This window comes from Hypanus sabinus, chromosome 9, assembly GCF_030144855.1.
Source record: "Hypanus sabinus isolate sHypSab1 chromosome 9, sHypSab1.hap1, whole genome shotgun sequence".
Lineage (NCBI taxonomy): Eukaryota > Metazoa > Chordata > Chondrichthyes > Myliobatiformes > Dasyatidae > Hypanus > Hypanus sabinus.
In genome coordinates this window covers 97,053,838-97,066,196 of record NC_082714.1, presented here as the reverse complement: position 1 = coordinate 97,066,196, position 12,359 = coordinate 97,053,838, and the positions used below count along the sequence as shown (strand labels likewise).

Below are 12,359 nucleotides of genomic sequence, written 5' to 3'. Positions count from 1 at the left end.
ATCTGTCCCCTTAGTCCCTTTCATTCATTCAGTGCAATTTTCTTGAGCCAGTGTTCTCATTCTTCCCACATTGTTTATTGAAAGCTTAAGCTTGTTCCTTAATTTTCCCTTGAGAATAAACAAAATTCATCAATACAGTGGATTTCAGTTCATTGGGCCACATTGGGACCAGTACATTTTGGCCCAATTAAGCAGCTGCCCCAATTAGTCAAAGTTTCATGGAAATAGTTAAAAAGGTTTAGAAAAGACAAACTAACAAATTATGCATTTAACTGAAATATAGAACAGACTAGAACACTTCCAATACTGTTACAGTACTATAAAACTGTATTAGTTCCTAATAGTTATCGATGGAGGAATTCATAGTGTATGCTGCTATGCTCTTTCAATTGACTGTAAATTAACAAAATCAGCGTAGAAATACAGTGTAGGTAATGGATCTCCTTCATACAATGCTTTTGACGATTGCAACCTCCAAATCTTCATTTTTATTGTAATATTCAAGATAATTGTTTATACCTTCTAATTCTTCATAATCCCTAATTTGTTGAAGTAACAAAATACTTTCATTTTCACTCCCAGCCATTTCTGCTGTCCTCAAGCCTGAATGCTTGAAATCACAGTGAGAAAAATAGTTCTAAATTGTCTTGCTCCTTATTTTTCACCACGATAGTAACAAAAATCACTGCCTTTTTGAACACAAACATGCGCAAATTATGTTATTTAACGTTGTTCACTCTAAGCACAGTGTAGTGTCTAACGGCCACAAAAGTGCATGTCACTAATGCTAGTGAGAAACTGGCAACAGTCTTATGTCCCAATTAAGCAGCATAGCATTCCAAATAAACAAAGGGAAGGCTAGCTATATTCTTGATTAGTTTTTGTTATTTAAGAGTTGCCTCAAATAAGCAGGTGTTCTGATTAACCAATGGCCCAAATAAATGGAATCCACTGTACTTCCTTTCTCAATTATTCTGCTGTTCTGTGCTGTGATGTTAGTTGTGGTTCAATGAATAAATGCCATTCTCCCTTGATATTTTTTATTATATAGGCTCAAGAGATAAACAGAAAATATATTTATTTACCACTGCAATAGTGTTCTGGTAAAAGTACCTTCTCTCAGATGGAGCAAGGGCTTCTCTACCCACTTGAACAAATTTCAGTAGTGCATGGGGAGCCCCAAAGCGTTCTCTGCAATGTCCTGGCCATAATTTTTCGCTTAACATCCCATATGATGACCACATCTTTTTTGTGGGAGCTTGGTGTGTGCAAATTGCCTTCTCTCCTGAATTTTAGCAATGTCCTTACCAAAAAATTAGTCCTGGGAGGAAGGATAATAGAAAATAAATACATTAATTTGTTTTTAATCAGAAGGCAGATGGAAATCTGTGGGTATTTGCTTAAGTTTTAAAGAAATGTCACTGTTGTAATTCTCTTTGGGAAGTATATGCTATGAACAAACTATCAAAGAATACAATGGGATATAGATCAACTACAGACATGGACAAAGAAGTGGCAGATGGAGTTGAATCTGAGCAAGCGTGTGGTCTTGCATTTTGGGATGTCAGGTAAAAGAAAGTTTATAAGCTCCTTAATAGCACTGAGGTACAGAGGGGTCTTGGGATCCAGGTCCATAGCTCACTCAAAGTGGCTTCACAAGTGAATAAGGTGGCAAAGATGACATATAGAATGTTTGCTTTCATTGGTAGGGGTGTTGAGTATAAGAGTAAGAAAGTCATGAAACTTTGGTCAGAGCACATTTGGAGTATTGTGTGCAGATCTGGTTATCCCATTATAGGAAGGATGTGGAGAAAGTATAGAAGGACTTCACCAGTATGCTGCTTGGATTGGTGGGTATGATCTATAAGAAAAGATTAGATAAACGAGTTGTTTTCCCTATAATGTTGGCAGTTGAGGGAAACTTAATAAAAGTTTTTAAAGTTGTGAGAAACCTAGATGGGGTAGACAGTCAGTCTCCTAACACCAGTGTAGAATTGTCAAACACCAGAGGACATACTTTTAAGGTTAGAGTGAGATAGTTAAAAGTTACATGGGAGTCTAGAATAGATAACCAAAGGTAGTAATAGATTTAGGCAGTTTGGTGGAGTTTGAGCTTTTAGACACACAATATGAAAGGAACAGAAAATGTAATGGATAGTACACAGGAAGGAGTCATTTAATCTAAATTAGCACAACATGTAGGCTGAAGGTCTGTCAGATGCTGTGTTATTCTGTATTCAAATACAAATTATTTTTCTTTCATTTAGCAGAAATCAAGTGATGATTTCATTGTACTGAGAGATGTTGATTTTGATCTGAGTTTCTGTTGCTTACCTGATTAATGTTGAGTTTGTGTCTTCGGAATGCGCAATCCGAGTGAGCTGAGGAAGCTAGTTAAGTATGTTCAAGACAGATTTTCTTTGGTAAATGGCAGTCAAGGATAATGGACATCAGGCAGGAAAGTGAAGTTAAGACTAACGATGAGATCAGCCACAGTCTTACTGAATAGTAGAGCATATTAGAAGCCTGATGGCCTACTTCTGCTCCTATTCTGTCCTAACACACTATTATTTCTCTTTCTTCAACAGTACAAAGTTTAGTAGAAAAGTTCGGTTTGTCAATAGCCTACAGGAACTTTCAAAACTAATTCCAATGGAACATGTACATATCCCAGAATGCATTAGAGAGTAAGTACTACTGTTATTTCAATTTGATTTATGTTCAAGCTCATGTTTTATGGTGAAAGCCTGGGAATTATATTAAGCAAGGAACAATAGTATAAATGTTGCTGTTGCTCAACTTCTCTTTGCTACACAATACAAATGCAGAAATTTCCAAACATTCAATCTGTTTTTTACATGCCAGGTTGTGGGAGAAAATTAAATGTGGACTAGTCATTCAAGACTTTTGATTGGCCCTTCTTGGGTACTGGGATCACACATGAGCAGGATTTAACCTTTGTTTTTGTTTTTTTAAGCTTTAAACCATTGTTTTTATGGTTTATCTACCATCATTCATCCTATCTTCATGCTCAAAACAAGATCCTAGTTGTGAAATGCAGCACATAGCACTTCCTATATGCCTGCTTACTTATAATGTGGCTCCTGATGTGACCTTAGCTTTATGGCTGTCATATTTGTCCCCGTGCCTTGTCCCACCCTATCTTGTCTTAAAGAAGTCTGAAATCTCTGCTTCAATACCAGCCTCTAGCATTCTTGATTTTTATTATTCCATTTTTAATTATGCCTTAAATTGCCAAATCCTGAAGTTCTGAAATTATCTCCCAAACCCTTCGGACTCTTTCTTCCTCTTGTTACTCCTTTGAGATGCTCCTTAATATTTGTCGCTTTGACTGAGTTTTTGGTAACATACTAATATTGATTTCTTTACATTTCTGTGATTTGCTTTGGGATGTTTTAATACACCAAATGATAAGTATAAGTAACTTTTAAAACAATGCAACTGTATTCAGATCACGGAGATAAAAGCAATTTTCAACCGAAGATTAAAGGAATAATATTCAGTTAAAAGGAATTTGAAAAAAATATGTGGCACTGTAATTGAAGACTTTAGAGAAATATAACAAGTATATAAGGAAAATGAGGTGGTTACAGGAGATTAGTGAAAATTTTTGACAGAACGATAACATTTCAGGTTAATGAAATGGAGAAATGCAGAGATATAACTTGTTTTAATATGGAGAGAGGAACTGGGGAAGAAAAAACAAATTGAAATGAGATGAAAGGCAGAAGAAATTAAATGAGATATTGGTTCAAGGCAGAGTGGGTGGTGGTAGGACAAGTGAAGAAACTAAGATGGCTTGGGGGCACAAATGATAACAGCAGAATCATTATATGAATTTCTTGAATCTGGTGGTAAGGCTAGAAATCTGTGCTGTTCAGATTTCAGATCCTGTGCTGTTTCTTGAATCTACTTTGAATTGAAGTGGTATAGCAATTTGAGGTCAGAGTTTCAGCATGATAGTGTAGTGGTTAGAACAATGCTTTACAGCAGATGACCTGGGTTCAATTCTTGCCACTGCCTGTAAGGAGTATGTACATTCTTCTTGTGACCATGGGGTCTCCAGGTGTTCCAGTTTCCTCCCACAGTCCAAAGACTTACCGGTTGGTAGGTTATGTGGTCATTGTAGATTGTCCCGTGATTAGGGTCAATTAAAGTCGAGGAATGATGGGTGGCATGCCTCGAAGGGCCTATTTTACGCTGTATCTCAATAAATGGTATTTACAAAGAACCTTTCTTGCATCCTGTCTCTATATATTACCCTTTTGTATCCCTCATAGGCCTCATTTTCCTTTAATCTTGCTGTTTATAAAATTCTTTGGATGCAATTTAATTTTATTTAACAGCTTGTTCCCATGTTCTCTTTTCCTAACTTCCCTTTAAATTCCACCACTACACTATCCATACATTTCTAGACATACTTCAGAATCTGAGCATGTAGCATAAGTTTATTTTACCCCCTGTGCATCCCATTTTCCTACAAGTTTAGTTTTGGAAAACCCATCATTTTCTTTGCTATCCTCCTTTCTTTGAGATATTTTTGAGAAACTTTAAGGTTTTTCTCAATTTTATCTGCCAATATTTTTATGCAGTCTCTTAATTTTATTTTTAGTTTTAGTCCTTCTCTGTTTGCAAGGTTGTTACAATGTTCAGTTTTTGGAATCCATTATTCACTTCCCTTTTTTTAAAAAAAACCTTATCCACACTGAACAGCATAGGATTGAAAGTCATTGTTTCTGGAAGGTAATCAATCAATTTGTCTTTTGTTCCCCGGTTTGGAGGAAACTGCATTTTGAGCAGTGGAAAGTGTTGTACTAAGTTTAAAATATTAGACTCAGAGTTGTTCAGCATTGAAATAGGCTTTTTACCCAACTCAATCAAACTGACAAAAAATGTCTAACTGAGCTAGTCCTCTATTTTGGTCCATTTCCCTCGGGCTGTTCTGTCTGTGTATCTATCCAAATGTATTTTATACATTGTAATTATGCCATGTCTACCAATTTCTTTTGCTGCTTATTCCATAAACCACCATCGTGGGAAAAGTTGTCTCGTGACCCTTTTAAATCTCCATTCTTATCTTAAATCTATGCCTCTAGAGTCCAGGACATAGAGCATGTGTTCAGCCCTTAACCCTCCATATACCTATCCAAATACTACCAAAATGTTCCAGTTCTACCCACTGTTACGTACCCTGTAACTGGGTCACTTACCAGCAAAGATAGAGAGGTCCGTTGAAGTCTGATGGTACTATTTTAACAGCATTTATTGATAAAAATACACAAAAATAATATCAATGCAAACTTACAGATAATATACGTCGTCGCTACTAAATCTAAAAGCGCGGGTATAATAATAATCAATAAGAAATAGCTCTATTGTTGTCTAGGGGATAATGTATTGTCTGATGGAAATATAAAAGTCACTCAAGTTCATGCAGGCTGCAGCCTTTGGTTGGAGTCAAGAGAGAGAGTTTAAAACTTGTCCATTCCTTCTATGATGTCAATCCTTTGAGAGTTGTTGGGGCTGGTTTCTACTTTGTTTTAGCTAAAGCTGTTCTTCCGTGGTAAGGCCCACCAATTCCGAGGCAAATGGAAAAGGACGCACGTGGGCTTTCCACCGGCTGTCGCTATTACGCTGTTACAGGATTTCTAGCGTTTCTTCTGGTGTGTCTAAAGGGGCTGTTCCCCAGACCCTCTTTTATCCTGACTCACAGGGTCTCAGATGTCAATCAGGTCGGGATGATGCAATCCCTCAACCAACCCCCTCTGATCATTCCCTGAGGGCTTCCATGAAGTACAGTACTCAATACACAATTCCGTCTCCAAGAGATAATGGCCGTTTTCCGTGGCTTTGTATCGCTGAGGGCCAGGACATTCCAAATGTCTCTCTCTCATTTCCTGCGTCTCCTGAACTGAATTAATAGCGATCTTGCGATTCTCAAAAAGGCAGGGGCTACTTTGGACCCTTTGGCCCCTCAGAGTTGGGCACAGGCGTAACACCACGTTGAACACTTCCTCTGACAAAACATTCCAGGTACTTACTACTCTCTGTAAAAAAGAATTTAACTCCTCGGGTCTCTTTTAAATCTCTTTCCTATTGTAACTGTCTTCTCTCATTTTGGACTCCTCCGTCCTGGGGAAAACACTATGACGATCCTCCATGTTCATACCCTCGATTTTATAATCTCTCATTCTCTGATGCTGCAAGAAATAAAGATCCAACATGGTCAACCTTTCCCTTCAACTTGGGTCCTCTAGTCCAGGCAGCGTCCTCATAAACCTCTTCTGCACCCTCCCCAGCTTCATAACGTCTTTCCTGTAATAGGGTGACTAAAACTGTATCTAATACAATCTCACTAACAACTTGTGTAACTATAACATAATGTCCCTATTCCTAAACTTGATGTCCTGACTGATGAAAGTTGTCATGCTAAACACCTTCTTCACTATCCTGTCCACTTGAGCAGCCACTTTCGACAAACAGTGAACTAGTCCACGACACTCCTTAGTACCCTGCCATTCACTGCATAGGACGTTCCTTGAGTTGAATGTCTAAAATGCAAACACTCATACTTACCCAAGTTGAAATCTATTTGCCATTCCTCAGCTGATCTCCTTAACTGATTAAGATCTCTTCGTAGTTTATTGTAACCTCTTTCACAATCAACAAGACCTCCTACTTTTGCACCATCAGCAAACTCACTAATTATGTCATGTACATTTACATCCAAATCATTTACATAAATAATGAATAATAGAGGTCCCAACAGTGACCCCTGTGGTATCCCACTAGTCACAAGCCTTCTGTCCTTCAATCATTGCGTTCTGCTTCCTATCATCAAGCCAATTCTGAATCCACCTCTCTGGCTTTCCATCAGTCCTCTGCGACCTAATCTTCCAGATCAGCCTGCCATGTGGGAACTCAGCAGGTCGGGCAGCATCCATTGAAAGAAGCAGTCAACGGATGCTGCCCGACCTGCTGAATTCATCCAGCTTTTTTGTACATCTTGATTTGACCACAGCATCTGCAGTGCACTTTGTGTTTGCCACGTGGGAACCTTGATGAAAGCCTTACTAAAATCAGTTTTATCTAATTATATCCATTGTCCTACCTTCATCTATCTCTTTAGTTGCCTCTTTCAAAAACTCCAAAAAATTTATCAGACATGCACAAAACCATGCCCCAGGAAAAAATAATCCAATCTATCAAGCTTCTCCTTAAACTTAAGCTTTTCCAATTCAGTTAACATGCTCGTGAATATTTTCTGCGCCCTTTCCAACTTAATGGAATTCTTCCTTAGAGCTTGGTATCTAGAACTGATTATAACACTCCAATACTTTCTTTCCACCAATTTGTACAGTTGTTTCATAACATCCCAATTTCTGATCGAAGAAGGTAAGCATAACAAATGTTAAAAAGTGCTGTTAGTATGTTTAGTATTGGAATGGTTGGAAGGGAGGAGGTAAAATAATAAGTACTTTATTGATCCCGAGTGGTAAATTATTCTGTTACAGTAGCAACATTTCAAAACACAGCAATAATAAATGATAAATTTAGTAATATTAACTAATAAAGTACAGAATAATAATATACACAACTTACCAATATGTAATACTGTGCAATAATAATGTACAAAATAAAGACTATTGTACTATGATGTGTGTTCTCCTGTCGCACAGTTGTATGTGCTTATTGCATTTGGTAGGACAGATCCTTGTGACAGCAGAGTTGAATGAGCCTGTTGGAAATGGTGCTCTGCTGCTTATTCAGTAGGTCATGGAGAGGATGTGCCTGATTGTCCATAATGGATTTCAGTTTGTTTAGTGACCTCCTCTCCACCACCAACTCAAGAGTCCTGGTTGTAGCCAAGGACTGATCCAGTCTTCTTAATGAGTTTATTTAGTGTTTTCTGCATCAACAGCATCAATGATGCTCCCCCATCATAAAGCCGCAAAGAAGACGGCACTCGCTACAACAGACTGGTAGAAGTTTTTCAGCATCCTGCTACACACATTGAAAGATCTCAGCTTTCTTAGAAAATATAATCTGCTTATCCTCTTCTTGTAAACCGCCTTGGTGCTGGTTTCCAGTCAAGTCTGTTGTCGAGGTGAACACCCAAGTATTTGTACTCCACCACTGCAACTTCTCCCAGAATGTATACAATACTCATTACAGTCCTCTTCCTCCTGAAATCAATCACCATCTCCCTGGTTTTGGCCACATTCAGGAGTAGGTGATCCCGCACCACTCCACAAACTTGTCCACCAGTCCTCTGTACTCCGACTCCTGCCCACCTCTGATACACCCAACCACAGAGAACTTCTGCAAGTGACATGACTCAAATTTGTACTGAAAGTCTGAGGTGTACAGTGTGAACAGAAATGGAGACAGGATAGGTGTTGCCTCTCCTATGGTTCATAGGGATGGCGAAGAACTATAGAGGGTGCTGTGGATTGAATTATCATTTTGATAAACTGAAAATAGAGCTGTGGGAAGATGTGTTTGGTGATCATATCACCCTAGAGATTTTTGGAAATAATAGATAATCCTCCAATGAATACGAAGGGTGGTGAAGGTGAAGACAGGAAGAACCACATCATAGCTTTGACAGGGAAAGAGAAGTAATGAGAGCAGATGTGTGGGAAATGTAACAGGTATGGTGAGGATCCTAGGTATTTAGTTGAGGATAAAGCATTTGCCTCAGAAGCATGGGTTCTGGGGTTGCATGATTTGACCAAAAGGTGGGATAAGATGTACGGTAACCCTTACAGGATGAAGCAAATTTATTGAACATTGCTGTGACACAGTGGATATTGATCAATTTAACTTGGCAGACTGAAATGATACAGTTGATAATAAACTTGTAATAAGCCAAATGGCCTCAAACTTTTTTATTTATAGCATTTCTTTCTTAACAGGCTGGATGAAGCATTAAATGGAAATTCAGAAACCTAGAGAGTCTGTTTTTTGTGGAAATCTACTGGATTACTTTATATCTAATGTGGAAAGGACATTTTTAAAATAATAAGCACATGTAAACAAATAATGTGTTGGAGAATCTATACTGCTTTAAAGAAAACTTCTTTCCAGCGCACTCTTACCTCATTCTATAACCATCGGTAAAGTGGCCATAGGTGGTGGGTTCAGTTTCTAATGCCTATTGTGCTAGCTGATTAAAACAAAGGCATTACCGTCAGATGTGGCATCTCTGGGTTAGGGAAGAAATAATTTTGACTTGGATTCATATTCTGCACTACTAACAAGTAATTCCTGCTGGAAAATGCTCATTTGTGGAACAAGAGCAAGGACAGGATGGAACTCTTGTGAAGAACCTGAGAAATAGTGTGTAAAGTTGGTCACAAAGAATGGTGAATTGATCACAAGAAGCAGACGTTGCTAATGGGTGTAACAATAGCAGGAGTCTCTTCTACTTTCACTGAACAACACCTGAAGATAGGAATATAGAAAATACAAACGACATCAGAGTCAGTACAGAGTGTGCCTTGTAAAATATTTGGGACAGTTCCTTGCTGTATGAACTCAAAGTAGTTGAATGCTTTTTTTTCTGTTTTATGAAAAACTTATTGAGCAGGGGGTTAACAGCGCCCATCTAATACAGATTAAAGCCAGAAGATGTGTTAAACTTGCTTTTTGGTAACATATTCAAGACATAATAGAATAAACTTACAAGTCAGGGAGTGGATTTCACTTTTTTTGATGAATCACATATTAAATTAAATTGATATCTGTAATCTTTGATTTTCATCTAATACCAAAATACAAGTGTCTCCCTTTTCATTGGGGTTTGAAACACTAATAATACTTGTAATGAGAAATTCCAGTTTTGAGAATGGAAAAGATGAGTGGGTTATTGGCTGAATGGTAACACTACCAGTACACCAGCCCCTGGATCCGAAAGTTGAGTCCAATCTATCTGTTAGCTCACACTAAAGCAATATTTTTTAGTCAGAAATATTTGTGTCTTTGTATACTGTGCCAAGACCAACGTGTTCATGACAGTAGTGCCAGTAGAGTTGAGAATCAAACTGGTGGCCTGTACTTTTTTTTAAAGTCCATATTTTGATTTTTTTTTAAAAAGCTCAGGACTGAGAGACTCATTTATATATAGTTATTATATGGAAATATGTTGGGGAATGATTTTTAATCTTACTACATCTATTTTCTTTTAAGCACAAAAGATTTTTAACAGGAAACAAAGTGGCAGCGAGGCAAAACCCAATGCAAGTAAGAGTAGGGTTGATGAGAGCAAGTAGAGAACTGTCCTCTGCCATTCCTGGACAATCAGAAACAAAAACAGACTGTAAATCAGCCGCATTGATTTTTAATACACTATCCAGTATTATTATGGGTGATCTGAAGCTGGCCCAGTATACTGGTTTAATTTTGCAGCTGTTGCATCTCACCCCTTGAAATCCTCTTCCTCAAAATGCCAAAATTCAGGAAGTTAAGAAGATAGACTGGGAAAAAGAAGACAGCAGGGCAGTGTTAAGAATATAAAATTATCTCCTTCCTTTCCTAAGTACTTAGCTATGATTACATGCATGCAATTCCAGCGTTATTGTTTGGATAATTCTTTCACTCTTACTAGCTGATTTTAAAATGAACATTTGTTATTGAAGCATTTTTTTACTTCAACACTGCACTGAGTTAGAAGGAACTGTATGTCAGTATGAAACTGTTATTGTATTGTCTTGGTGATAGAGATTCTCGTATATTGATGGATTAAGGATTCTTAAATTTGGAGTGTTAAACTGTAAATTGCTAATCCTTAAATGTGAATGTTATCACTATGTTCCCACAAATCTTATTTAATTTGTTGGTGCCAATGTATTATAAAATGCAAACAAACCCTACCTAAAACAATGTGCCTTGGTGTTCTTGAGAAACATTTGCTTGTTTGTGCTCTGAAATTTTCAAACCTCCAACTGTAAACAACAGTATTTTACTTCAAAGTCATATGCTCAATGCACAGTCTCCTGACATGGTCTGATTGAGTTTGTGTTCAGTTGTGTTTGGTTTGGGTGAGCAGCTGAGAAAAAGTTGAACACTGTGCCTGGCATACACATTATTCTGCAATGAAGAAGTCTAAGTAGGAGGACTTTTAACGTTGATAGTGGTGAGAAGCACTAACCTAGTGGAATAAATTGCTGACTAAACTTGCCAAACAACTCAAGGCACATTTTTGCAAGACAGCCTTACTTTTGCACATGGATTGCCATGAACTGGGCTTGTGTGTTTTATCTGCTCCATTTTCTATCAGTCACTGGAAGTTTGTGTTTGGCACTAGAACTACAGATGTTCATATTTATATCACATATATAAAAATTAAAATACTATTATATGAATGACAATCCAGATTGAAATTATATCATCTACAAATTATATAATTTATCAGTTTTGCAAATACTGCCTTTGCTTGCATGCCTACCTTTTGCTAAGACAGTTCTGATTAATGGAAACTTATGAAAGCAGTATCTGAGAATTGTATCAGTGATTGTAAGTGTATATCAGTGAGACCCTACATAGATTGGGAGACCGCTTCACTGAGTATCTGCCAGAAAAGTGGGATCTCCCGGTGGCTAATCATTTTAATTTCACTTCCCATTCCTATTCCAATTCCACCTTCGTGATGAAGCCACACTTAGGTTGGAGGAACAATACCTTATATTCCATCCGGGTAGCCTCCAAATTGATGGCATGAACATTTATTTCTCAAACTTCTGGTAATGCCACCCTACTCCCCAACCTTCGCCATTCCCCCTCCCCTTTTTCCTCTCTCACCTTATCTTCTTGACCACCTATTGCTTCTTCTGGTGCTCCTCCCCCTTTTCTTTTTTCCATGGTCTTCTGTCTTCTATAAGACTCGCCCTTTTCCTGCCCTGTACCTCCTTCACCAATCAACTTCCCAGATCTTTTTCATCCCTCTCCTATCACCTTGTATTTCTCTCTCCCCTCCCCACCACCATTTAAATCTACTGCTCAGCTTTTTTTCTCCAGTCCTGCCGAAGGGACTCTGCCCAAAAAGTTGACTGTACTCTTTTCCATAGATGCTGCCTGGCCTGCTGAGTTCCTCCAGCGTTTTGTGTGTTACTTTGATTTCCAGTATCTGCAGATTTTCTCTTGTTTTTAAGAATTGTATCATTGCTTTTGTTGACCACCAATTTCCTGTCAAGGTAACCTGTTGAGCGGCACCTGCAATTTTATCAAGGAGCACTGCCACAAGAAAGCAGTGCTGAGACACTAAACAAGAAATGCTGGAAATAGCATGCCAGACAACAGCTGCTGAAAGAGATCCAAGGCCATTCATTAGAACTGAG

General features: G+C 38.1%; 1 protein-coding gene across 3 annotated transcripts in view; it reads left to right on the top strand.

The window, feature by feature from the left end:
* Positions 1-10,895, top strand: part of bnipl (BCL2 interacting protein like) — an 81,644-nt gene extending 70,749 nt beyond the window's left edge. For all 3 annotated transcript variants that reach the window (XM_059980315.1, XM_059980314.1, XM_059980316.1), the window contains exons 9-10: positions 2,589-2,687; positions 8,940-10,895. In XM_059980315.1, the coding sequence (XP_059836298.1) occupies positions 2,589-2,687; positions 8,940-8,976 (136 nt within the window). In that variant the 3' untranslated portion in view covers positions 8,977-10,895. The remainder of the gene's footprint in view (positions 1-2,588; positions 2,688-8,939) is intronic.
* The last annotated feature ends 1,464 nt before the right edge of the window (positions 10,896-12,359 follow it).